General features: G+C 50.1%; 11 protein-coding genes across 11 annotated transcripts, besides 2 other annotated features; 4 read left to right on the top strand and 7 right to left on the bottom strand.

The window, feature by feature from the left end:
• Positions 1-1,293: 1,293 nt before the first annotated feature.
• On the bottom strand, positions 1,294-4,548 carry FPSE_03991 (uncharacterized protein; the record flags this gene model as incomplete). The annotated part of the gene is made up of 4 exons (XM_009257109.1): positions 1,294-4,189; positions 4,237-4,356; positions 4,406-4,445; positions 4,494-4,548. The coding sequence occupies 4 exons, from the start codon at positions 4,546-4,548 to the stop codon at positions 1,294-1,296; spliced, it is 3,111 nt and encodes a 1,036-aa protein (XP_009255384.1).
• Positions 4,549-5,486: 938 nt separating this feature from the next.
• Positions 5,487-5,514: a repeat region.
• Positions 5,515-5,861: 347 nt separating this feature from the next.
• FPSE_03992 (uncharacterized protein) lies at positions 5,862-6,928 on the bottom strand (the record flags this gene model as incomplete). The annotated part of the gene is made up of 4 exons (XM_009257110.1): positions 5,862-6,251; positions 6,298-6,659; positions 6,707-6,805; positions 6,862-6,928. 4 exons carry the CDS (start codon positions 6,926-6,928, stop codon positions 5,862-5,864), a joined length of 918 nt encoding a protein of 305 aa, XP_009255385.1.
• Positions 5,955-5,977: a microsatellite.
• Positions 6,929-7,489: 561 nt separating the features above from the next.
• On the bottom strand, positions 7,490-10,672 carry FPSE_03993 (uncharacterized protein; the record flags this gene model as incomplete). Its single annotated transcript, XM_009257111.1, has 4 exons — positions 7,490-8,172; positions 8,224-9,298; positions 9,347-10,051; positions 10,109-10,672. The coding sequence occupies 4 exons, from the start codon at positions 10,670-10,672 to the stop codon at positions 7,490-7,492; spliced, it is 3,027 nt and encodes a 1,008-aa protein (XP_009255386.1).
• Positions 10,673-12,590: 1,918 nt separating this feature from the next.
• Positions 12,591-13,309, top strand: FPSE_03994 (uncharacterized protein; the record flags this gene model as incomplete). Its single annotated transcript, XM_009257112.1, has 3 exons — positions 12,591-12,743; positions 12,814-12,936; positions 12,992-13,309. The coding sequence occupies 3 exons, from the start codon at positions 12,591-12,593 to the stop codon at positions 13,307-13,309; spliced, it is 594 nt and encodes a 197-aa protein (XP_009255387.1).
• Positions 13,310-13,561: 252 nt separating this feature from the next.
• FPSE_03995 (uncharacterized protein) lies at positions 13,562-14,989 on the bottom strand (the record flags this gene model as incomplete). The annotated part of the gene is made up of 1 exon (XM_009257113.1): positions 13,562-14,989. One exon carries the CDS (start codon positions 14,987-14,989, stop codon positions 13,562-13,564), a length of 1,428 nt encoding a protein of 475 aa, XP_009255388.1.
• Positions 14,990-16,546: 1,557 nt separating this feature from the next.
• FPSE_03996 (uncharacterized protein) lies at positions 16,547-17,397 on the bottom strand (the record flags this gene model as incomplete). Its single annotated transcript, XM_009257114.1, has 2 exons — positions 16,547-16,821; positions 16,941-17,397. The coding sequence occupies 2 exons, from the start codon at positions 17,395-17,397 to the stop codon at positions 16,547-16,549; spliced, it is 732 nt and encodes a 243-aa protein (XP_009255389.1).
• Positions 17,398-18,444: 1,047 nt separating this feature from the next.
• On the top strand, positions 18,445-18,892 carry FPSE_03997 (uncharacterized protein; the record flags this gene model as incomplete). Its single annotated transcript, XM_009257115.1, has 2 exons — positions 18,445-18,447; positions 18,494-18,892. 2 exons carry the CDS (start codon positions 18,445-18,447, stop codon positions 18,890-18,892), a joined length of 402 nt encoding a protein of 133 aa, XP_009255390.1.
• A 633-nt stretch (positions 18,893-19,525) lies between these two features.
• On the top strand, positions 19,526-21,229 carry FPSE_03998 (uncharacterized protein; the record flags this gene model as incomplete). Its single annotated transcript, XM_009257116.1, has 1 exon — positions 19,526-21,229. The coding sequence occupies one exon, from the start codon at positions 19,526-19,528 to the stop codon at positions 21,227-21,229; it is 1,704 nt and encodes a 567-aa protein (XP_009255391.1).
• Positions 21,230-22,001: 772 nt separating this feature from the next.
• Positions 22,002-22,621, top strand: FPSE_03999 (uncharacterized protein; the record flags this gene model as incomplete). Its single annotated transcript, XM_009257117.1, has 3 exons — positions 22,002-22,309; positions 22,386-22,510; positions 22,557-22,621. 3 exons carry the CDS (start codon positions 22,002-22,004, stop codon positions 22,619-22,621), a joined length of 498 nt encoding a protein of 165 aa, XP_009255392.1.
• A 253-nt stretch (positions 22,622-22,874) lies between these two features.
• Positions 22,875-23,213, bottom strand: FPSE_04000 (uncharacterized protein; the record flags this gene model as incomplete). Its single annotated transcript, XM_009257118.1, has 3 exons — positions 22,875-23,015; positions 23,069-23,126; positions 23,185-23,213. 3 exons carry the CDS (start codon positions 23,211-23,213, stop codon positions 22,875-22,877), a joined length of 228 nt encoding a protein of 75 aa, XP_009255393.1.
• A 1,939-nt stretch (positions 23,214-25,152) lies between these two features.
• Positions 25,153-25,841, bottom strand: FPSE_04001 (uncharacterized protein; the record flags this gene model as incomplete). The annotated part of the gene is made up of 2 exons (XM_009257119.1): positions 25,153-25,369; positions 25,420-25,841. The coding sequence occupies 2 exons, from the start codon at positions 25,839-25,841 to the stop codon at positions 25,153-25,155; spliced, it is 639 nt and encodes a 212-aa protein (XP_009255394.1).
• Positions 25,842-25,959: the final 118 nt, after the last annotated feature.

The following is a 25,959-nucleotide window of genomic DNA, read 5'->3' as shown; positions in this document are numbered from 1 at the left end:
AAAAGAAGAGAAGGAAATCAATTTGGGGAGAGGTCGAGTTTATATAGATCGTGACTTGAGCAGGTCACGAGCCTACAGATTCTCAACCTCAGCAGTGATTCATCTTGCTCAGCAGATCATTATGATTACTTTACGTTTATTTAGTCTAGGTCAGGTGATTCAATTTACTCGGCTTGGTATACAAGACTCTCAAAGCTCCTCTCCTTCAATAACCCTCTCAGGCACGTCACAAAAACACCCAGGCTCATACAACCTAACCACAGCCGAATGGTCAAGCTGATGATCAGTAGTGACATGCATAAAGCACATGGCACCCTTCTGTACCTCAATCAACACGCAGTTCTTTCCCTCTTTTCGCGCTTTATAACATCTTGCAAGACAGTCTAGTTCGTCACCATCAAATTTCGTCTCGTCTACTATCCAATCATCACGCGTCCAGGAGTTTCCTTCTACGCCGCAGAGGAGGTCTTTGGGAGGGGGGCTTAGTTGGTTGTCGACGCAGGAGTGGGTTACTTGGGCTGTTGCGGTGGTGGTTGTTGTTGTGGTTGAGAAGATTTCGACGCCGTTGATGACTTCGTTTGGTTTGCATGGTTCTGCGTTGGCGAGGGCGCTGAAGAGCACAGCTATAACGAGCGGGACAAAATGACGAGACATGTTTAATGAGTGACTGCGCTCGATACTCTAGAAGCCGTCAGTTAGATTGTACTGTTCGTATCGGGGCAAGGTAACTGACAAGTAGGCTTGGTATCGAAAGTCGATGTAAGAGAGTAGTGTTATCCAAGGGTGCCGAAGGAAGAAGAAGTGAGCTGCTGAATAGGTAGTACTTATGAATGTGAGAATAAGGTCGCCTCACGGAATGACCGTACGCCAAACTTCAAAGGTCGTGAGAAATCACCAATTGTACCTCACAATTCTTCATGTATGATGGCCACATTTCCTCTTTTCTGCCCTCTGACCATAGTGGTCCTCACTGTGGTAAGCCTCGATTCAAGACAGAGTTATGATAGGAAGACGTGAAGCAAGTGCAAAGGTAAAAGCCAATTCAACCCATACAAGTCAGTCACATGTCCAGAACTTCTCACAATGACACATCATACTCTTCATCAATTGATGCGATTCAAAATATGTTCATACACTAAATAAGAATGCCGTATCATTCCAATCTACATAGATTCATGCAATGCCAAACGCCACAGCCGTAAACTCCAGGCTAATAAACAAATCAAGCACACTCCCATCCAAGGCCTATACATCAAGGCAATTTAATCCACAAGCGCTATTATACAGGCCACCTCATCGCCATGTACCTCCGGCACTAACTTGGCGGCGATGCGCAGCTCCTGAGCCGGTACCGATAGTAATCCGACGAGCAGGGCCGCTGGTCATGCTGCCCTGGGGGCTTCCACCATTAACTTCTGATGCGCGAGTACTGCTCATGTTCATGCGTCTAGCTTGACCTTGAGTCAAGGCTCTGTCGATGGTAAAGTCGTTGGAGAAGCATGCCATTGGTGGGCTTCTTCTCCTCTCGGCGCTACCTCGTCGGAGTCGAGAGATGCCGTTGGTGGTGCTGGCGAGAGGCCCAGACAAACTGGGTCGGGGTGCGCTTCGTTCAGGCAGCATTCCCATTGAAGAGACACGCTTAGAGCTGGATGCGCCTGTACCAGCCAAAATGCTCGCTCTACGGGCCTTTTCCTTCATGGCTGTGCGAAGAGCAGTCTGAAGCTTTCGCGCGTCAATGGTGCTCGTCTCTGAATCCGATCCTGAACCAGGAGGGTTGTTCTCGTCGTGCACTCTGTTAAAGTGTCGGATCGGTCGTGGAATACCTAGCCCTGATGGCGATGGCGAAAAGTTGCCACTCTTAGTGACATCTAATGATCGCAAGGGTGGTGTTCGCTGAACGTCGGGAGATACTGAACCCAGTCTGAGGCTCAAGCTTGGTGCTTGGGGGGACCCGCCGGCAAGGGATGGCCTAGCTCCCTTGGCCAGGAATCCAGCTTGAAACCTGCTTGGCTTCGCGCCTCCAAAGCTGGACATCTCTGGAACCTCGAGCCTGGGACTCGACTCATCATCGACCTTGGACTCGTCAATCTTTGACTCTTCGGGTTCGAGGTAGGAAGGCATCGGGGGCGCAACGATGTCTTTCTCAGGTGAAGGCATCGCTGGTGAAGAGTTGAACTTTTGGGGCGTCTGCGAAAAGTCGACCAGTGTACCCTCCTCAGTCTCATCGTCCCTCCATCTCACTCCGCCCTTCTTCTTCAGCATCTTCACCGGCGTGAAGCTGATGCTCTTCTTGGAAGCTCCCATCACCTTACGTCGTCGGGGAGATCCCTTGGTTGGGCTAAGAGGAGTGTTCTCTGGCATAAACACAGGGGCTGAAACAGGCTTAATGTGCATAGCAATTGCCTTTTTGCGCTTGGGGGTACCTCTCTTTCGAGGCGAAAAGACTTCAACCGTGGGCATGGAGCCGTCAGGCTTGACGACTTGACCAGCAGCGGTGAAGCCAGTTTGGAGGAGACGGTTGATCGACTCCTTGGCGTGGGCGACGGCTTCCTCTTCACCCATCTCGAGAGTATCGTGAAGAGATGCGAGGATGTCGAATTGGGCGGTAAGGAGCATCTGGATCATGGCAGCATCACCAGCCTTGTCCTGCTCAAGAACCTCCCTGTACGCCTCACGATTAAAGTTGGCCTTGAGCAGCTCGGCCTCGCGAGTCAACTGGTCGGTCTCTCCAGTATCGGCGCCGTCGGCCACATGAAGTTGCTGGAGGGCGTGTGACAGGGCGGTGTCAATAGCTCGCTCCCAGTCAGACTTTTCCAGCTTCTGGTGGATATGGTGTCGGCTGTTCTCCAACTCAACAAGGATGCCCTGAGCTGTCTTTCGAATTGCGATCAGGTTCTGGGGCATCGAGTCTTCGTCGCCTCGCTGATCGCAAACAGTATCGAATGCGGCGATCCATCCTGACAACATTCCGATGCGTCGCTCGAAACCCTTGAGTCGCTTCATGTTGTTGATACGCTCCTGACGCTCAGTAGCAGAGTGCTCATAGGCTGTTCGAAGTCGCTGAACTCCCTCCCGCGCAAGGGCATCTCGCTTCTCGCCTTGCTTTCGGAATTTGGCAAAGAACATGCCCTCGGCGTTCTTTTGCTGCGCCTTGAGTTCGTTAATCAAGGCCATCTGCTCGTCAATCTTGACCAAAAAGTCCTTGACGTGGCGGTTGACGTTAAAGACGTTGCGCGTCACCTTGGTCTGGATGTTCTTGGCTCGGTTTGCGTATCGAAGGGTGTTTTGCGTCTCGTCGAAATGCGCGCTCGATGGTGAGACACAGACAATCATGACAGTCTTGCAGTTGCCGCCAAGAGAGAATTTTAAAAGTCGGGTAAGTTTGCTGTTTCGGTAGGGAACGTGCTGCTTCTGTCGACGGTCGCAAAGTGCGTTGATACAGCTTCCAAGGGCGAGAAGGGACTTGTTGATGTTGGCGCCTTCTACGAGGCGCTCGCCGCGGTTCTTTGTGACAGAAGCTCTTTCAGAACCAGCAAGATCGATGATGCTGAGGGTGGCCATGGTGTGAGGCTCGTTGGTACCGGCTGAGCGGTCCTTCTGGGCAACGTTGATCTGGAGAACGGCGTGGGATCGGGATGAAGTGGCGTTGGCCTCGGTAGGCGATACTGTGCGATATTCGTTTCCTTGGACAATCATATCCATGACTTCTTGGACATCTCTAGGGTGGTGACTTGTCAATCCCGACACTGAAACAGCGGCGTTGCTGTCCTCTCTGAGCGTCAAACCAGCCTTGCCTCCACCACCGGGAACCAATAAATCACGAATGGTCTCGTTATAAATTTCGAGGTAGCTTAGACTCAATTCTGTAACTTTGTCTTGACTGCGCTCGTCAATTTTTTCGAATAGCTCCTGCATCGTCATAAAGATGATACCAGGGTGTTGTGCAGTGCCAGTAATGGTATGCGTCTTTCCACAGCCAGTGGCACCGTAGGCGAAAACCGTCGCATTGTAACCGTCCAGTACACTATCGAGGAGAGTTCGGGTAGTGCCTTCGTAGACTTCGGATTGGGTGGTGTTGTCGTCAAACACGCGGTCAAAGGCGAAAACTTGGTCCTTGACCTTTTTCGATGAGGGGACAAGGGAACGACCAAACTTCTGAACGGGGTTGTCCTCGGGAGGATCAAAGACTCTGCATATTGTTAGCCTCTGCCATGGCTGTGATAGGAATAAACGCACAAACAACGGTCGTCGACAACCTTGATCACGTTTCGAATGCCGCGTTGGTGTAGCTTTGGTGTAGGCGCAGCAGCCAAAGAGCCGTCGCCGAGAAAGATGGTACCGTCATTATTCTTTTGTCTGCATTATAGTTAGCGACAAGGTTCGCTGTATCGAATTGGCGACTGACAATTGCGAAGCTTCTCGGATTGTGAATGGACGAACTCGAACTGAAGACAGTTAGCGACTGGAGTTTCATCTGCAACAGTGCATCCTACCAGCAACAGTAATAGAAGACTGCCCTGAAGCGCTTGGAGCGGCTGTAATAGCCATAATATCGGTGTTTACTCGTTATGCGGTGTTGTTGCAACCAGAAACTTTAGATCACCACCTCGAGCTCTCTTGTGGCGTGCAGCAGTATCGGTGAGGAAGGCGTTACAAAGTAAACAAAAGCGGGACAGTAGTAAAATGAGAGGCGCGCTCTGGGGATGAGCTAATGGATCATAGAAACAAATGTTGAGATTTACTCGAACAAGAAGGAAAACGAAATAAAAAAGAGTCTAGACAAGACAAAGATGTTGGCACCTGCTGTTTGGTTTGGTATGTTAGTATAGTTGGCGGTTTGTTGAAAAGAGTGAGTGTAGTTTAAGCTGCCGAAGCGAGGCACGGTTGCGGGTGACGTCTGGTTTGTTTTCTCTTTCTCATGGTTTAGTGGAGGTTTCAGTTTATGGGGGGTAATGTTGCTGTAGAAACGCGCTGGGGCCACTGCTCTAGGGGGACCCTGTTAGTCTGTGAGTGCTTCAATGCATGTGCTTGACCCCTTACAAAGACGAATAAGTCAATTAAACGTATGGGGCTTGAGTCAAGCGAGACCATGCAAGGCGTTGGTGAGCTATTTGTTTTTGACGTTACTTTTGAGGCTGGTGATGTTTTGATTCAGGGCTGGTGTGCTACAGCACCAAGAACAGCGATCATCCAGATATCCATTGGATAACAAACAACGTTCCAAAGACCCACGCTACGATGAAAATCTAAACAAACAGAATAAGAAAAGATAAACCTTATTAAAAGTACCTAGCAATTGCCTGATAATACTCTCCAATAACAAGGTGAAGCTTATAATAGAACACTATCGAGAATGTGTTCCAGGGCTGCAGGGTAACTTTGACGAATGCGGCTTGAGACCAATGCTTCCCAAGATCGCTTCACTATTCTGACATGTCGTTTTATAACAATGCGACGTCTTTGACTAGAATGACGAGTAACGGGGCTTTTTTATTTTATTTTTATTGTTTATTTGTCAAGGCGATCTGGCATGATCAGTCGAGTTTGCGTGAACAATTGACCACAAGTCGTGAGCAGTAGACCCGAGTCCGTTAAGCTGTTGAAGCTTTCTAGTATCTCTCTGGTTTTGAGCTGGTAGCAAGCAATTGATAAAAGAAATACATACTTCAATCTGGACTTCTCTTTGTGATGAGTTCTTAGCGCAGGATTCGTTCGACAGACTCCAGCGAATAGCACAATCACTCCAATCACCCAATAGACTACTCATCGTGTAGCCATCTCATGCATCAAACAAACATCAAATTAACCATTTAGTTTACTACCAAACGCCAACCATGCAAGCAATCACTCTCAATAAACCTCTACGCCCCAACTTCAGGCACAAACGCATACCTCGGCAGCGCCGCCATTCTCTCCTCGGGACTAACCTCCGCATCGTCGTAAAACATCCTCACCTTCTTCTCCTTCTTCTTCTTCTCGCCCTCCTCCTCCGCTGGCGCTGCTGGCTTGATGCCCGCCTCCGCCATGCGGATCAGGTTATCGATGTCGTCGCCTGCCGCTGGTGCGCCGTTCCATGCGCCGCTTTGTGTGGGACGTTGAGGAAGACCTGTCGCAGTGGGAAGCGCGGCGCCAGATGACGGACGCGCGGGGAGGTTGTTGGCTGCAAAGGTGTAGGGAGGTACGGCGGCGGGAGCTTGGGGAAAGGGTGGTTGTTCGTAGGGGTTTTGTGAAGCATACGTAGGAGGAGCATTCTATAAACATTAGCAAAGCCATAATAACAAGACCAGAAATACTCACGAAAGCAGCTTGAGGCTCTACAGCTTCAGGAGCAGCATCAGGATCCACGCCGCCATTGGCAGCAATCTCCTTCTTCTTCTGTCTAAACTCGGCCAACCTCTTCTTCAAATCATCCGGCGTCTCCGTCTTGATCTTCTTCTGCTGGTGGCCCTGACCAGGCAAAGGGTTTCCGGTCGCGATCTGTCGGTCCTTCTGCGCCTGCTGGAAGTTCTGGAGGATGCGGTTGCGGTGCTGGTCGAGCATTTCCTGGGGGATACCCTCCATGCCAAAAATCTCCACCTCGAGACCTTGTCTGTTGGGAAGCGCGTTTTCGACCTGCGTGAGGTTTTCCTTGTGGACCTGGTTCATGTGCACGGAGAGACCTGCGATTGTCAGTTGCTGTACAAGATTTAGGGAATAGGTAACTAACCTCCTGCGGTGTTGAGACGACGACCACAGCGGTCGCATTTAAAGTGCTTAGCCTTTTGATGAGAGATGAGAAGTTTCAAATCTTCAAAATCACGCTCGCCTGATGATAAATGTCAGCGATCAAGATACAATAGTGCACGGCGCAAGATTTCGTACAGTAGTAGCACCAAGGACGGTGCAGGACCTCCTCGATGTCGGGGTGACCGCGCCGCTTCTTTCCCATCTTGTCGGCGATGTTAGAAATGATGTTAGAGATGTCAAGAGCTGCGCGCGATGTAATTCGACTGCGCAGAGAGTTCCTGATAGAGGTCGATTCGCAATATCTTGGACGTGGAGCTTGGAATTGAACGCGACAAGAAAAAGAGTGGGTAGCTTGGTTCGGAAAAGGTTCGGGTAAATCGAGTAACAATCCTTCAACACCAAGCAATGACATGTATGAAAGGCAATATTGTCTTTAAAGTTCAGTGAATAAACAATCTTGCAGCGAGAAATCACAAGTTTAGAGTTTAAGAGACATTTTTGTAAAGCAATGTGCATTTCTGTATCGATAATGTACAGTCTATAAGGTAGCTATATACTAGAAACAGTGATCCAAAGCTGATCACACATTCAAACACACTCCAACCATGCAAAACGTCCATATCTTCCAATCGTTAGATATCGTACAATACAACCGTCCCAAGTACCCTTTTTGTTGAACCGTGGCGATTCTCCCCAGAAACGCCACCAAGAACGCCCCAATAAATGCTCACAAGGGGACAACCGGTCCCTATCCACATCAAAATCAAGATCCGTTTGGCGCCATTTGGTCAAATATTATCAGGGGCCACTGGCCTCCGTTCTGTATATTGTTGATGTCGTTTGCCGATGGGCTGGCTGTGACGCCCGGGACGCCTGCGCCGGTGGAGGAATCTCGTGTACTGCCTCCGAGCGTCAAAAGAGTGGATGCACTGAACCGATCCTGGGTGTCAGAGATGGCCGAAGTCCAGTCGTGCCAAGTGTTGCCGCGACCCTGCCAGAGCATGTCAGGCTGGGGTACCTGGGCTGGTTGAGAAAAGGCGAGCATTGGGTTCACCTGCGCCACGGACGACGAAAGGGCCGATGATGTGACTGCGGCTTGCGCAGACGTGTTGTAGAACATGGCGCCAGTGTCGTAAGCAGGTGCCAAGCCGTTTTGTGTGGGTTCGTTGTAGGCAAGTGTGGGATAAGGAGCCTGTCCATTCATTTCGGGCTCCGGGAAGTAGCTCTTTGTTGAGGAGACTTCGCCCTGGGTGCCTCCACTGGACACTGTAGATGGGATCTGGGGAGTCGGGTAAGCAGAGGACTGAGCAGTCCGCTCTTGCTTGATCTCCGGTGTGATAGATGGCTGAGTGCTCTTGGGCTCCTTGCTGCGCATGTCATGATCGATCCACGCAATTGTGCGATCAATGATGGTTCCAATTTCGGCACCAATACTGGTTCCCGATCCTGTGACATTGTTAGCTCTGACATTTTCGTATTCGATTTGCTGGAACTTACCGAGCAGTGAGCCGGCTTCCTGTAGAATGCCGACCCAGCCGTTCATCTCCTCACGCAAGGCAGCAATGGCCTCTGGCGTCGTCTCGAATCGCCTCTCCCACATGGCAGCCAACATGGTGAAAACACCAGCGGTGTACATTGAAGTCTGATACCACGTAGTATCGAGACACTTGCACTTTTGGATCTCAAGCTGGCATTGAAGCATCTTCCGCGAGGCTTCCTCGCAGATTGACATGTTCTCTGCCATTTTCGTCTTGTCGCTTGTCATGGCCACTGAGGGATGTCGCAGGCAGAGTCGAAACTCGAGTGCCCAAGTTTTGGCGTAGACAGCTGCCATGCGTGTCTGCTCTGTTTGCTCGGCGTGATCCATCTTCAAAAAGCCAGGAAGCTCATCTTCCCAGTTCTTGATCTTGGCTTCAAGTGCGTTGACAATGCTGACATAATTGCGCGCATCTCGTCGCACACTGTAAATGTTGGAGTACATCTCCAAGTAGATGGGAATGATCTTGAAACTGACGATGCCCGGCCAGTAAGGGCAGGGAATGTTGCGGGAGGTGTCAACGCCCTCATCCGAGAGTAGCTCGTCTGCGATAGGCTCGGGGAAGCCGACGTCAAATTCCTCAATAGTGATTGGCATGGGCCTACCACGACGACCATTGACAGCAATGTAAACAGTCATAATGACCCAGAATGTTCTCTTTCGGAGCTCATGCTGAAGATTGGTGCTTTCACCTGGTTTTCTCGACTCTCGGTGCAAGTCAATCTCAAGCGCACGCTGCAGCGCAAGATTGGCAATGATTGAGACACAGCCAGACTTGGGAAACGCTCTGGTATGCTTGACGATCATGGCCATCGCCTGGACCGAAGCTAGATCCCGCGTGCATGTCAACTCAAAGAACTTGCTCAAAGCAAAATGGTAATGCTTATTGGACAGGTCGTTCATTTGAGTGCGCTGATCGACCTGCTGCCAATTTCGAGTCCCGTACTGGTAGCAGATGATGGCGAAAAGCATATGCACGGTAACAAGCTCCGCCACTGAAGGCTCAAAATTAGGTTCGTCGTACATGCGTGTCAACTGTCACGCGATTAGTATTTGGATACTGAAAGTTTGAGTTCAACTTACTAGCCGCATGAACGAAGGTTTATGGAGGAGAGGAAGAAAGGCGGAAAATGTCATAAAGTACCACTCGGCGTAGGTGAATGCATCTTCACGAGAGGGCATGTCGACGTGCATGGGAGGGTTGATGCGCATAGCGGATTGGAGGAAGGACTGCGACGACTTGTTGTACAATGGCGCCGAGGGCTTTGCATCGATTGGTGGCTCGTCGGCTTCGAACTTTGCGAGGTCGACTGTCATGCCGAGAATTGACAGTTTGGTTCCTCCAATTGAGCTCAAAGGAGAGCTGTCGAATCCAACACCAAGGTGGTTGCCGTGGGGTCGAGATTCCAAAGTGCGAGGGAAGCTTGGACTTGATCCAGAGTTGGAGCCAGAGGAAGAATTCTTGACCCATGCGCTGCCAACCTGGGACCATGTTTCGCCAGTACTTGGATCTGGAATTGGATTGCCCATGTCGTCAAAGTTTACGCCCGAAGGGTACTGCGCGTAGGGCGACCACTCCCAGGGTTTGACCTCAACGCCCTTGTTGTCGAGTAGCTTCTCGAGATCGCGGATGTGGGAAAGCATGTCGCTCTTTTCCCTTTCCAATTCCTGCATATATCCTCGTCGCTCTGTGCGACCTGTCACGCGATCTGTGACATAGCATTCGAGGTTCTGGTTGGTGCAGTGGGAACATCCTTCGGGGAGGGCATCGCATCGAATCTTGCGCACCTATAGATTGCGCGTTAGCTGTGTTATCATGAGTGTGGTCTGAGGTTCATGACGTACCTTGCACCTGTCGCAAGCCTGACCAGTGCGTGTATAAGACTGCAATCGGTTCTTGACAACGCTGGAAAAATCGTCGGGTCCTCGTTCTAATCGGGGCTGCTTTTTTCCTGGCGCTTGAATGTGGTCGTCTTCACCACTGCTGGCAGCCCGCTTCGGAGGTCGACCAGGCATCTTGGACTTGGGGCGTGGAGAAAAGGTCCTCGTGCAAGCAGGTGAGGATCTTGTAGAAGATGGTGCTGAAGAGGGAGCGCTCCTGTAGCCGGCACTCGCAGGAGACGCGGTTCTGGCCTTTGTCCTGGCCGTGCAACGAGATATCGCGGCAGGCTGGCGCGGGCGCCGCCCAGTGGGTTTAGTCAAAGTCGCAGCAGAAGGCTTGACAGCGGCGAGAGAAGGGTTGCAGTTGTAAGCAAAGGTATCGGGCGCCCATGCGAGGGCGGAGTATGATCGCGCGTCGAATGGCCAGTATAAACTACCTGGCTGCGACGTCAACGACAGCGACGTTGGGGTGGAAAGGTTGGCGATGGAGGAGGAATTGAAGTTGCGCTGGGATATGGCCTCCATCATATTGGCTCTTCTACGAGTCACTAGCCGTGGTTGCGCCTGCAACTGCAGTTGGTGGACTTGGATAGCTGTCGCTGGCACTGTACAGGGGATGGGTTTGGCGGGAGTGCGCTGTGCATTAGCGGCCTAAAGGCAGCGAAGGGTTGCGTGGAGGCCTGGGGACGGCTCGACAACCCGGTACAGAGGAAGTGGAGGGTGGTAAATTGAGCCTAGGCAGAGAAGGAAGACGGGATGGACAGGGAGGATGAGACTGTAATGGTCTAGATCTAGACTTGGTCTTTGTGGCTGTATAATATATGATGAAATATGATGTGTTGCAGACAGAATCAATGAGACAACTAAAGACAACTGACAGTCTAGATGAATGGATAGATTCGATTGACGATAGAAACAGGGGTTATAAGGATGCCATGTCTCGGTCTTATAAGTCAAAGGTCAAGATGATGGTATCTGGTAGTCGTCTACATGCCAAGTTGTAACGATCCATCCATCATCCCACTAGAGATTTAGCTTCATGAGTTAAAATAGATACACCTACCTCTACAGTACGCAACTGCCTGGGGCTGGCGTGCAGTAGAGCATGTCAATCGTGAGTCCTGGTTCCCCCGGAAAGACCGTATTCTGATCTGCAGAGCACAGATCAAATAGAGTCGTGAAATAAACCACATCCTGATAGATCGAGATTACTGTTTGAGACTCAACGGAGATGCCTTCTAGAAAGAATAACGGTGGTTAGAGAAACGCCAGCCAGGATGTGTGCGAGATTGAAGAATTCTCCGTAGACGGGCATCAAAGTTTACTTGGAGATTTGCAGGGCCCTGGACTGGGCTGCACTGGGCTGCACGGCACAGGTCAGGTCTGCGCGGCACAGCACACGCAAGGGGGATCGCCTTACCAAAGACTGGTGATGATGGTCTAGACCTTGGTCCATTTCTGGGCAAGACAAAGCCAAGCCACGAGGTGAATGTGCCGTACGAAGCGTCATGATGCTGTGGCTGGAGTAGACACATCGGAGGTCCCGTCAGACAACGATGACGATTCGTTACACGCACGCTCAGCTGGATAGCGGAGTCAAAGAAGGAATACCAAGAAATCCAATTACCAGAGAGGAAGCTCTCTAGATGGCATCGTATGATTTGCATGTAACCTGAGATGATGCAACCCTACTTAGTTAGTTCACTATACCTAAACAAACATGAAGCTATTCGTGTTGTCTCTGTTTCTATTAATTCTGTAAAACTATTTCCTGTCCTGCACAAGTCTGCCAAGCAGACGCAAGTCGACAACCAACCATTCGCATTGCTCCTATTCTCACCACGGCACTTGATGACTGTGGCGCGGCCTAGCATCGGCGGTATTTCAACAAAGAACACATTGTCAACGGGTAGATCTTTTGATCCTCCATTGGTATGGCTTTGAGTCTGGAAAGCGATGCACACGTGTGTAACAGTAACGGACGGGCGAGGCGATCAAAGATGGCTTCAATGCATGCATCACCCCGGAAATGAAGACTCACATTCAATTTCTGACGTATTTATCTGTCACACGGCTTGTCCTTATTACGGTGACGTATTACAATCTTTAATTTTGAGTGCAATAAGACGTCTAGGTAGGTATTGGAGTCTTGATCAGATACAGTATAAACACAGTAAAACGACATGTGATGAATGAGGGGAACTTTACTACCGAAAAATATTACCCCTCCACACTAAACTACACTTGTCAAAGAATCAGAACTAGAGACAAGAAACTCGCAACCTCAGAAGATCATCTCAACCGTCGCGCTACGACAAGGTTACGAAAAATCAGCAGATTTCCTAAGCGAGCAAGCAAGCGAACTTTTGTTTCTGTCTCCTGCCAAGTAGCATCATCACGCTTTGCCAAGTCTGAGTCTAACGGCTCTCTCGGCTTCAGTTTCATCATGGCTCTCGAAACAGTGACTCTCGAACATCTGCCTGCCTCGCGCAAGGTCTACGTTGCCCTGTTCCGTGGTGTCAAGAATGCGGCCTTTTTGCATCAGCAGCTCCTCGCCCGGAACCCCGAGTTTGAGTACGCCTTTATCGATGCCTCAGTGGTGAGTTCCGTCGGGCTACCCGATTTAGATCTAGGGCAATTCTGATGACTGGGGTTTGTCTATTGAGCAGGTTGTTTCGAGACTTCAGTTGTTGTCTGCTGTATTCAAGGCTACGTCGACGGCTGTGAATGGCGCTCTCAAAACGCCAAACGTTCACTCCGAGATTGTGTGCACAATGAGTTCCTCTAATAACGTAATATGACCCTTGCTTCTCACCGTACTTTAACAGGGACTGACTGGTCGTCCAGATTGCTGATGCCTACCGTCGCTATGGCATCTCCCCATCAACACAGGACCTCGCCGTTGTCAAGGTCACATTCCCTGGAGAGGACGGTGCTGAGCCCTTGACCCAAGACCAAATCTGGGAACATCTCAAGACCAATGTCGAGGGAGAGGCTGTGTCCATCACAGATGAGCAAATATCCACCGCTACTGACGTGCCCAAAGTACGCAAGTACTACAAGTTGAACGGACTCAAGTGGCTAGACGATATCCAGGATGAAAAGGTCAAACAGAAGGAGATGGAGTCGCTTGTCATAGGCGCCATGGCTCTACGGGGTGTTTGAGTCACGAAAAGACGAATCTAAAAGCTTCATCACAAAAAGACATCACTTGTCAAATCAGAATAATTGTAAGACTAAAACGTAAGTCATTTCTTCATCTATGCTTGATCTATCTCTGGTATAGAGATGCTGGACGCCCCGGACTCCTGATCGCTACCCATGATGCAAAACAAAAGAAACCCCAAAAAACATAATGATATAAAGCTCTTTTCTCTTTCCCGTTTCCGATTTTTCTTTATTTTATTTTTTGTTCATTTAAGCAAGGCCAACGACGCTCTTGCATCGTCGGACAAGCTCATACCAAAGAGCATCTCGGCTGCCCTTGGTGCGCTGCACGGCATCCTTGTTCTCGTGCGCGCGGCGGAGGAGGTACTTCATGCACTCGCCGGTGGTTCCCCAGACGAGGTACTTGTAGGCGGGCAGGTTCATGGTCTTGTCCTGCTGGTTGGCCTCGACGAGCTCGCAACTAACTTCGTCGGCCATGCCCTGGAGCTGGGCAAAAGCAATGTCAGACTTGGCGCGGCCGGCCTCCATAATGGCACGGCTGAGGCGGACGGACTCGGCGTTGTGGGAGGCGACGACGAGACTGGCAGCGGGGTAAGGGCCGGAACCCTTGACGTCGGCGTTCCACTCGCGGGTGAGGACACTGGCGGAGAGGGAGTCGAAGCAGGCGTCGGTGTCCTCCTTGGTGTCGTGGAAGAGCTCGCGGGGGTCGGAGTTGAGGTAAGCACCACGGACAAGCTTGACACCAAGAGCGAAGCCCTCTTCCTTGGCGAGCTTGAGGTGGGCAGACAGAACCTCGGGGCACTTCTTCTTGTAGGCTTGGTAAGTACCAAAGATGACAGCCTCGCCGAGACCCTTGTTGTACTTGCGGATGAACTCGAGAGTCCAGTCATCAATACCGTCTTGGAGCATGTCCTGCTCGGCGTCGAAAAGAAGACGGACACCTCGCTCGTGGGCAAGCTGGCAGATGGAGTCGATGGCCTTGTACATGGCGGGGCTAGGAGGCATACGCTCCTTGAGCTGGTTGAGGGCAATGGTGCCGGCACCAGTAAACTTGAGGGCGACAAAGTCACCAGGCTCGGCGAGTCGGACAGTCTCGAGGGTGCCTCGGGCCCAGGGGAGGATCTCGTTCTGGATGGCCGATTCGGTCTCGATGGCGGCGTTCTTGAGATCGGCGCCCTCGTCCTTGGTGAGGACAACCTCCTTGGCGTAGTTGAGAATGACACCGTTGAAGCCAATGTTCTTGAGTCCGTCGATAGTCTTTTTAATCTCGGGTGACTTTTCGCCAGCGCAGAATTGAGCGTAAAAGGTCTTTTTGAGGAAGAATCGCAGAAGGGGGTTCTTGTCGGGGTTGAGGATAGGGTTGGAGGTGTTGGCCAGGATTCCCATGACGTGCAGAGAAGGAGGTAGGAGGAGAGGCGAAGAGGAGACAGTCATGGTGGCCAGGGATCGCAGGATCATGATCAGAGGCAGGACGGAGAGAGGCGCCTTGCTGGGGACGGAAGGGAGAGGGTCGCGGATCTGGCGCTGCTCGACGATGGTGTTGGTTCGTCGGTCAGAAGAGTGGATGTGACGGCGGGCAGCCAGGCATGGTCGGAGAGTGTTGATGGTGATGGCGCTGGAGGATGCTGTCGCCCAGCGAAGGGGCTGGGCAGTCCCTCGCCGAAGGGCCGAGCTCATTATATGAGATTGAGATGTGGTTGGAAAGAGGTCCTAGGTGTTGATGGAAAGGCTGGATCAGTATGGATCCAAGCAAGTGTGTGGGTGTTGTATTGTTGTTGTTTTTTTACGTGCAAGAGATAAGGGTGGTCGGTGCGATGATGCAAGATAAGTTAATTCTATATTGTTGAGATTGAGTAAAGAGCAACGGGTGGCAGAGAGCTTAATATATCTGTATCTGGTGGTCTAGCACTGACACTAGATTGTCGGTTGACTGCGGTGCCTGGATCTGTCTAGCACCGTAACTCCAGGGGCGTGTGATGGAGGTGGCGCTATCGTGAGCCTATCCTCCCGTTCCCCGTTCCCCATTCCAAACTTTTTTTTTCTCTCGCCATTGATATTCCCAGCTGCTAGTCATGATTGTAGGCTACGCATTAAACGAACCCCTTTGTTTCTACTCCTCCGCAATGGCCGAGCGAAGTGCGGACCCGTGACATCAAGGACCAACAGCTGCCAGGTCAGTAAAGGCAGGGCGAAGGAGATACAGACTACAAAGGCCCCAGATTACCGGGACCTTTCTCCAAGATCCTTGAACGATGGCGACCTAGACGGAGCTTATCAGCCGTCACGTGGCCGTTAAAAAAGTGAAGCTAGTCTTGCATCATTCTAAAAAAGAGAACCGAATGTAGCCGTTGAGGGGCGTGGGGGAGTGGCAGAGATGGCGATCGACAACATGATTGGTTAGAGGCGACTCGAGGCAGAGATTAGGAAGCTGGGGAAGAAAAGGACGCTGAATGTTTCTTTGGATGCCGCAACAGGCCGCGATCCCAGCAGATTACGTGTTATGTAATTGGGTAAAGAACAGCACAGGGCATTGTGGGGAAACCTTGGAGATGCATCACAAGCATTCTCTTAACTGTTTGGGGACTGGGACATTTGACAGGCATTTGGATGGTTTGTGCTTTGAGATGAGACAATGAAAAGGGTCTTGTGACTTGGTTTGATGACGATGGTTATGGAGATGTGTCTGGGGTTGGTCAATTCAGGTCTCTATTACGCAGGGGGTTCAAGTCAAAGATGTTGATGCCAACTGTCAACGTGCAACCGGTAGATAAGACGATATGCCGAGATGGACGTGACGAATGGGGCTCTGCTGCCATATCATCAGCTTTCCCATGTCTGCCCGTCTATCTCGTCTACTTGTGCCCTGCTGCATGCAGCGAGTGGCCTAACAGCCTGGAACAGTTTAGTCTCTTTCAGTCGCAGTGACACAGAAAAATGTTCCATCTCGCTAGAAGCTTTATTACTGCTGTCTGCTTATCGATCATGCTCCATAAAAGACCGAGCAAAGCCGCTCTCCCCCTCTCTGGGGCTGCTTCACGGGAGAGGCGTCCACCTAGAAGACAAAAAACTCGGACTGCCCCGATAACGAAACGACACTAATGATTTTTTATTCCTGGTGATCTCTGCACTGGTAGATCCCTGGTCAATGCAGATATGAAGCATTTGTTGTTTCCAGTCGTGATATTAATATCTACAATAATTGTACAATAGTAACATGCGTATGTTTTAGACTGGCTACAATGCTCGAGCATCATCCTCAGCTAATCGTCGACGTCGAAGAAACTCGACATATCCGATCGGTCTGCCTCGGGCTAAGCCAACGAGGTCTTGAATCCCACCGTACGCGAGACCGAACATGAGCCCGTATCGCGCGGTCCGGGCGGCGGTTGTTAATGACAGGCGATCTAGATGCACACGCCGATGTTCGGCGCTTGTTAGCCCCCCACTCTTTGACTCTGATCTTGCAATATCTACCCGTCGCTTTCCATCTCTCGGCTGCAAGTGCCATGCTTTTTAGTGGTAGTGGGAATTCCCCGTATGGGGTTTTTGCGCAATTACCATCCTCTTAGTCAATGCATGCAGCCGAGGTTGGATTTGGATGAGATTGAGTAAGAGAGACAAAACTTACGCCAGAGTGAAAACGCGCCAGCAACCGTAAGCGTGGCTATCGTGGTGGAAAACATGTCGCTGGCCCCGCGATAACGATCGACCGTGCTCTCGAGTGACAAGGCCATCAAGCTCCAGAACCCCGTCTTGAACCCCATGCGGAAGCCCTCACGGATGCCGCCCTGCATGGCGTGGTAGTTCTTGCTCTTGTGGTAAAAGTACCACCCTGTCGTCGTGTCGGGCATCTTGTGGGCGTGCTCGGCCCGGAACCGCAGCTGCGCCATCTGACCACCCTGCGTCGCCCCGAGCGAGAAGCCCACGAGCGCCGACGAGACTGTGCCCAGCAGCAGCCGCGTGGGTGTTGCGACCGACAGGCGGGGGAAGGCATCCTGCGGGAAGGCCAGATCCAGGTCGGGTGGTGAGGCCATCGCGGTGCCAGATGGTGTGAAGCCGGGCCGGGATGACGGGGGAGCAGCCATGGCAGGTGTTTTTGTTGCAGTATTTCCTCTCGCTGCAATAGATCAAAAGGCCAAGATTAACGTGAGGCTCTGCGGTGGTCTGCCCTACTAGCCTTGTTTCTGCGCGGCTGATTCTCAGTTGTGGATCTTTGCTCGGCGGCGATTGCGGAGAACGACAAGGCCCGGAGTTTACAATCCCGGCGGTGTTGGCGGTGTTTTTTTCTTTGCTTTTCCTTGGTGTTGATGCTAGAAAGAGGTTGCTTCGCTTCGCTTGCGCTTGTTGTCGGTAATTGAGCACAGAGTAAAGAGGGGCTGGCTTGGTCTGGGCTGGTCTTGGTATTAAACCATGATAACGAGCAAAGGCCCGATGTCTTTTTTGTCGTGATAGATTTGAATAGGTAATGTGAATTGATGATGGATGATGGGAAGTGCTCATCTGATGGACAGTGCGTTTGTGCTAATGTACGGTTTTGTGCACGGCTTTATTCTTTATTTTAGTACCATACATCTTCCGTGGTGTGTACAGGGTAATGTTGGTGCTGAGAACTGATGACCTTCTAGAAGACATCCTATCGAACCTGTCTTTGATCTGGGCCTTACTGTCAGCCTGGTACCTGACTATAAGATGTCACCGAGTCATCTCATCCTTGAAAAGGTGACGTATCAATATTGTGGTGGCTATGAGCATTGATGCTTGCACTCTACTGTTCGGATCCAATGTTGCTGCCCAGTGTGGTACAAGTTACAGCCATGATATTTACTTGTACCAAGACAGAGTAAATCCACACACTAACTGGCTTGAATTTTTTGCGGATCTGTTAACAAATACTATGCTTTTGCACATTTTATTGACCGTTCATGTGATTTACTGAGACTCAATCGCTGACAGCTAAATCACTTAACGCGAGCACACGTGATGTCGCGTCTGACAAAGCCGCGATTAGCCCCGCCGAATTGAATGTCTTACAAGCATGCCTGCCCCCCATGAATTGAACAAAGAGAGTTTAGAAGTCGACTCCTTGACCTCTGACGTCTTTCTCAAACCTTGCACCTCCCAAGATCGACAAGATGGTAAGACACCGACCACCTGTTGACCGCCAGACACTAACGAAACCAGACTGACGTTGATGACGCACACATCTCTGTGCGCTTCAAGCACGGCATCCATACCATCTACCTCTTCATCGACGCCCTCGCACCCTTCTCCAACGTCACCGCCGAGCTTATCAGCGTCATAACCGATCGATACCCCCAGGGCCTTACCACGTCCATCTCACCTCCCAAGAACACCTCTGTCGACGAGGACTCGACCATTGTGTATGGCGCATTGAAGATTCCCAACGATCCCTATTCGGGATGGGTCAAGCTCAAGACGGGGAACGGAGAGAGCTCGCCTACAAAGCTAGGATTGAAGAACAACAGCTTGGTTGTCTTTGCTGTGGCAAAGTACGAGGGTGATGATCCCGAGTTTGAGGTGGAGTGGCCTCAGGTGGATGAAGAGATATACGAGGAATGAAGAGATGAAGCTCATGTGTGCAACCACCGAATGATCATGCCTGACGATATAGAGCACTGGTGCTGCATGGTTGTGCTCAACTGCATCTTCAAAATGGACTAGGTCTCGCCATTCAACGAGCTACCTACGAGGAAACACATCAAAAAAAGACTTGAAACGTCCAAACGACACACTCTTGAAGGATCTTGATACAATCTCGCAAGTCAATAGATACCCAATTGAACAGTTTACAGAACAAACAAGGATGATGTGCAGATCTTGAATCAGGGTAGCATCAATTAATGGAGGGATCCCGACATTGCAGTAAACGAACCCTCAACGCTCAAGGTCCAACCAACGTAGGTATTTTCTGTGATCAATTAGAAAATCAACAATAAACCGGTTTCGAGATAATAGTTCCCAATTTTCTGAAACTAATACCTCCTTCAAACCAATGCTGCCCTTACTCCTTAAAAAGGGGTCTTTACATGACTAAGCCATTTTTGTCTTCACGTGTCGTCAACATCTGCATTCCAGGGGTATCACCACCTTATTCTCTTTTCTCGCCAACTATTGCGCTGCTCTCGCCAACAGTTTCGTTGGCCAATTTTTAATAAAATAGCCCCAAAGTGGCTCGCGCATGAGGTCGGCTACATGAACGTCGTGGCTTTTCTCCGCCATGGCCTGCGCCTGCTGGTGCCGCTCTCGGTAGCTTTCACACTCTACCTCTACCTCTTCCCCGTCATCCAAGGATGCGCATTCCCCGTCGAGTCGCGCGATAGCCACGAGGCGTACTCCCTGACGAAAAAGTTCCATTGGCCTTCGAAGCCTTCCGTCGACGATCATGCGAAGCTTGCGCCCTTTCGACTGCTTGCGCTGGGCGATCCCCAGTTGGAGGGCGACACATCGATTATTACAAACTACCTGGGCACGTTCCCCCATATCAAGGCCGCCTACAAAAAGGTGACTTTTCAGACGAGCCATTGGTGCTTCCGCGAGCGAGTTCGACAGATTATTCATGATATCGTTGATGTTTTCATGGAGGATCTTCCTTACTGGCTCATGTCGCAGCGCAAACGGTTCGATCTTTGGGGCAACGACTTTTACCTGGCGCATATCTACCGTCAAGTAAACTGGTGGACCAACCCTACCCACGTGTCGGTGCTGGGCGACCTCGTCGGTAGCCAGTGGATCGACGACAAGGAGTTTGAGAAGCGAGGCCGACGGTTCTGGAACCGCGTGTTTAAAGGAACCGAGAGGCTTTCGGACGACCTGGCGAAGTACCCGAGTGTCAATTACACAGTGTCTGGAGTTTTGGATGGTAGCGAGGAAGAGAAGGTTTGGAAGAAGAGGATGATGAATGTGGCAGGAAACCACGATATTGGATACGCTGGTGACTTGACCGAGGAGCGATTGGAGCGCTTTGAACGGGTTTTTGGAAAGACAAACTATGAGCTTCGTTTTGAGCTGCCCATTACGGATCCTGAGACGGTGGCTACGCTGTACTCTGACGAAAACCCCGATTCTACAAGGGTGATTCCTCAGCTGCGCATCATTGGTGTCAACGATATGAACCTCGATACACCGGCCAAGTCTCTTCCTCTCCAGGATGCTACGTACGGCTTTATCAACAGCGTCATTGGGACTTCTGGCGCTGTGCAGTACAAGGGAGAGTTTACCCTTATTCTCACGCATATTCCTATGTACAAGCCCGAGGGTATTTGCGTTGACGCACCGCTCTTTGACTTCCACACCACAGCCGATGGTGGAGGTCTCAAAGAGCAGAACCAGCTCAGCGTTGATGCCACCCGCGGTTTCTTGGAGGGTATGTGGGGTATGAGCGCAAAGAGCAATGCTCCCGGCAAAGGCTACGGCCGTCCTGGTCTGATGCTCAACGGCCACGACCACGCAGGTTGCGACACGTACCACTACATCAACCAAACAAATGGAACAGACCCCTCGCAGCGCTCATGGCAAGTCGCTACCTGGTCCGACGCCCAGGCACAGCAGATCCCAGGCAGCGAGGGCATCCCCGGTCGTCGCGAGATCACGGTGCGCAGCATGATGGGCGATTTCGGTGGAAATGCCGGCCTGCTGAGTCTGTGGTTCGACCAAGAGACGTGGGAGTGGAAATTCGAGTATGCTACGTGCCCGCTTGGCAACCAGGTCTTTTGGTGGTTCACCCACATTTGGGATGTCTGCGTGTTGGTCTGGGTGGCGCTGTACGCCGTGCTGTCGAATCTCGAGGGTCGCGGTGTTGATGTGGATGGTCGCTTCTACAAAGGCGTTGCGAGGACGAGGGACTTTGTGCTCCGGAGACGAACAAGGGAAGAGAAGAGAACTGTGACGAAGGAGTGAACTATGGTCTTGGGATAGATAGATTATGACGGTGTTTTTTTCTGAATAGACGATGAGCGTTTTTGTTTCGCTTCGGATTGCTGTCGGTGAATTATGCAGTGGCCGAGACACTTTGATGGTGTAGAGACCAATCGCATCTTGGGGTGGTGTTTAGTAGACGTCGCGAATCATGATTTATGAGTAAAAATGTCTTGGATATCGGATCTGGTGTTCGATTTGGGTTTAGATGAGGTGGTATTGTTGATATGTGATGGTAACGGTGTCGTACAAAGATAAGGGCCGCGAGGCGAGGTTGTATGGATGTTTGGTAGTTGGGACTGGGGCGCTTGGAGGAGAGATTGCCGTCCGGTCCAATTTGCATCTTATGAGATGAAGTATCTGCGAGTTTGATGTGTAATTTCCAAGAATATTCAGCAGGTTGTTGACCCCAGTATCGTTGCAATCACGGTGTCTCGATTGTACCGTTGATGGTAGATGCAACACTGCAACACCGCCACGTCGACTTTGTTCACCTTGGGACCGGTCCGTGTCAGCTGAAAGAAACAAACACAGGATAAACACAAATAAAACCATGATGTCAAGGATTGCGCGTGTTTCTTGATGTTGGTATGCAGTGGTGATACGAATCGTGGTCTGGGATCTGGAGGGTGACTACATAAACCCAAAGCCAGACGACTGGGTTGAATTGAGGAATTGTACTGGCTGTATGAGAAGTAAAGTATAAGCATCGTCTATTTGTTTGATACTTGTCAGAAAAAGCCTTGTTTTCACCATGCTTCCCTTACAGGGCATCGCAGTCCTGCTCCTCTGCACCGCCTCCCATGCCATCCCACGACATGAGAGGGACACGACGGATGAGGTCCTGAAAGTCGCAATTGAACCAAGACCCTTTGAGCACATCGTCAATGACATTGGAGCACCACCCACAGACTACAGAACAATGCCTCCTGGCACTTACACCGAGAGCATCTCGACAGGACTGGTTAGGATCATCGTGGTCAACGACCCCACGCCAACGACGAATAAGAGCTGTCCGGCAGAGTGCGACTGCTCGGGAATAAAGGACAAGAAAAGTCCCGAGTAAGTAGAATAAGCCTCATGCATTTGTTAGACACACACGGGCGTCTGTATGCTGATGCTGTCTAGATACTTTCAGTGCCTGGCCAACTCTCGCTGTAGGCCGTGTAGAGAGCCTGCAATCACTGCTTCTTCAGCGAAATCGACTGCTACGTGTCCTGCTTATTGCGATTGTAACAAGATCAAGGATAAACAGAGTCCAGAGTATGTTTTTGTCACGAGTGTTTGATGGGTTGCTTATAAGTTATAGGTACTTTCAATGCTTGGCCAACATCAACTGTCAACGATGTCGCGTGGGAGGAGCGCCTAGTTTAATTTAAACTAAACATGCACGAGTATTTAATTGGGGATAACTTTATTTGAGGCTTAAATCTTGTGTTGATGATATGTGTTGGTATTGTGTTTAGGCCGTTATTTGAGAGCTACAAAAAAAGAAGCTGGATGAGAGACCCAGCAGCTATGTAGGGGTAATGAGAAAAAAAAAAGGACAGCAATAAAAATCATGCATTCTTTATTATCTCCAAGCGCTTTGTTTGGAGGGGGAAATGCAGGGCTGGTAGTGGTGTGATTAACAGCAGCAGTCGAAGCACTCAAGACAACACTCGCAGGTCTCTCCGCAGACCCAACAACAGCAGAGCGTGGCGATACATGTGTAGAAGCAGCCGTGACTCTTTTCTTCTTGGGGTGGTGGCGCTTGCTGGTACTGCATCTGGTATTTGTTAGTGGTGATGGTCTGGGGATGAGGACCTGATATAAACTTACGGGCTGTGGGGGAGGGTAGCCGCCTTGAGGGGGATATCCACCCTGTTGAGGGTAGTAGCTGTGTACAAGTCAGTATTATTATTTTAATTACTGGACGACTGAGTGCTGCTGCTTACCCTTGGTTGGGATCGTATGGGGCAGACATTATGAATGGTGTTTGGAGGTGATGTTGTTGTGTTGGGGTCAAGTTTGGGGGAACAGAAAAGGACGGGAAGTGCAAGTAAGATATAATAATGAAAGCTGTCAGTGCCAAGCAGGGGTAGGGGGCTCAGACAGCTTGAACGACAGCTAACATGAATAAAAAAAAAAGTCTGTTCCTGTGATGATCTGTACTTTGGTAATATCCTCTCTTGGCGGCTTGACTGTGACCTTGGCGTAATAACGCGGAAACCCCGTGAGCAGAGGCCGAGTTAACCGTACCTGTCTTGGCATGTTATTCACTATCAGCTTCACTTGTTTCTTCACTTTACAAAATAGTGCTTAATCCCGTTAGTTCACTAGCCTGGTCCTCCCGTGTTATACGAGTCGGCAAATAGCATCTGCCCAAAAGGCATAATTAATCTGGTATCATGACACCGTAATTAAATCACAGTACCCGTAACCCGGGCTAAGGGTCTTGGATAACTCGCTCCACCTGGAATTATCGGTGCAGGGATTGTTGGAGAGGCTGTGTCTTGGCAATTGCGCGTCCTTTGAAGGCTGTGTACCTACTCCTGCATAAAGGGTCTGCTTGGCATTTGTTACCGCCAGAATGACTTGTTTACATATAGTAGGTATTGGGTCAAGCACAATTTACTGTCAAGTCTGTCTTTCTCTTGGCCTTTACACGTGTCGTGTCGTGTCTCTCATAATGTCTAAGCGACCATGAATAAGACACGAGGCTGAGCTCTTTGATTCATATTCACTGCCACTCTAATTGCGATTAACATACGTCTCAGCGAATCATCTCGTCACCGTCGTACTCGTCCAAACCTTGCTCGATACGGATACTTACGCGCGTAGTTACTGCCGCTGATCAACGTGAACGAATGAGGCACCGCAAACGCGTGACGACTTGTACAACATGTCTTTGTCTTTTGACTCAAAGATAATTCATCATCTATTCGATGTATCGGATTCTTTTTAAGCGGTTAACATCGCGGGGCCATCATCGCGGATGGTATCATCCAAGACCCTGGATACGGTACCCATGTCAGCGGGTTTCATAACTGGGATCCAAAGGCTGGGACGGCATCCACCGATGAAAGCGAATTCTTTTATTTTCGATGTGCAGCGAATATCCGGGATATATACGCGAATACTCGAGATTGACAGATGATATATGTTCGACTGTTACAAGAACAACTCCGATGCGACAAGACCTGCCAACCTGCTACAGCTCCCATCAAGCGCTAACAATACCTGCGGTGAACATGCCTTTGCCAAGACGGTGTAACATGACATTTTACAGTCTGAACCCAGTGCCTTTTTCGGTCTAGCATCATGTATCTCGCGACAGCTAAGATGCGGCTACTGCCGAGGTGGCTAGTTCCCGGCGCGACTGTCTATCCAAAAGCATTCTCTCATCGTCACATCGGATGAAAAGCTTCCCTGGTTGAGATGCCAAGCGACAAGGCGGACTTTATCTATCCATTCCAAATTTAGTCCGGCAGAGAGTATCCTGTCACAGATGTGGTTTGAGATGGAAGGCAAGGTTTCAGATGTTGGATCTCGTTTATCGATACGGCATCGCATGCTCGAAACTGACGTCCAGTAATTGACTTGGCTCGAATTTGTTCAAGACATAACTATTCCATGTTCAAGACCCGATGCGGCCATTGGTAATTCAGTCAAGGTTAGTGATACTTGTAATAGTCCGACATGAACTACTTTGTAGGGCTACCAACAGGATATTTAATATCTGATGAGGCTGAAATTTAAATTTGATATGATTATATGAATCTTGCTTCTATATAGAAAGACAGCCTCCCCTGGTAATACAAGACCTAGGCCTCTATATTCTCCACGAACCCACGAACCCACGATATGACCTGCCTATAAAGTATTCCTATATCCGAAACTTGGACTCCAAGTTAACTGAAAAATCAAGACTGTTTCTTGGAAATAGACCGGTTCAACTTTGCCCTCTGAGCCAGCATGTGTCCAAAAAGGATGTAAAACGCAGGAACATAAATAGCCAATCCAAACCACAACAAATACTGATACATGGGGTTTCGTGCCTGAGAAGGTACAATAACCTCGTAAACAAGCTTCATTTCCGAAAGGATACCGATAGGGTAGAGCACGATAAACATGTTGTATCTGGTAGTCTATTAGTTCCAATCATTTATCTAACGATATTCATTTCTTACCTCAACCATGTCAAAGACGCTGGCACAGATCCCGTTCCCGTCTGAAGCGTGAAATACAGATATCGCACCGCATCAGCTGCATTCCACGCCATGAGCATAAAACTGTATGCATCCTCTCTGAAGCCAACTTCGGGGTAGTTTCTCGTAATCGCCCAGATAATGGTGTTTCGTCCAGCGACTTGTAATGCCGTAGTAGCTGGTGCTGCGCGCACAAGACCTGCCACCGCATGAAGCACTTCCATCACCGTAAAAGTCTCTGTCCATCGCGCCGTGACGTTGAGTTCATCCCACACAGCGCCGTTGCCCTGCTGTGTCCATAAATAAGTTGTTCTGACGAAAAGAGCGATACGAACAAGCGCGAAGAGAGTGTTGTAGATGAAAAGATAAGGCGAGGCCTTTTGGGGTTTGGTTGTGGTCGCCATGGTTGCTGGTGATGTAAGATTAGAGATTTGACAGCTTCAATTTCGAAATTTTGAATTATAGTAGGTACGCTAGATCTAATTTGGTATCGCCGAGATGGTCGCTGTAGAACTTCCCAAG

This window comes from Fusarium pseudograminearum, chromosome 3 (assembly GCF_000303195.2).
Source record: "Fusarium pseudograminearum CS3096 chromosome 3, whole genome shotgun sequence".
NCBI lineage: Eukaryota > Fungi > Ascomycota > Sordariomycetes > Hypocreales > Nectriaceae > Fusarium > Fusarium pseudograminearum.
The sequence above is the reverse complement of the archived record's forward strand: the minus strand, read 5'-3'. Positions and strand labels throughout refer to the sequence as shown.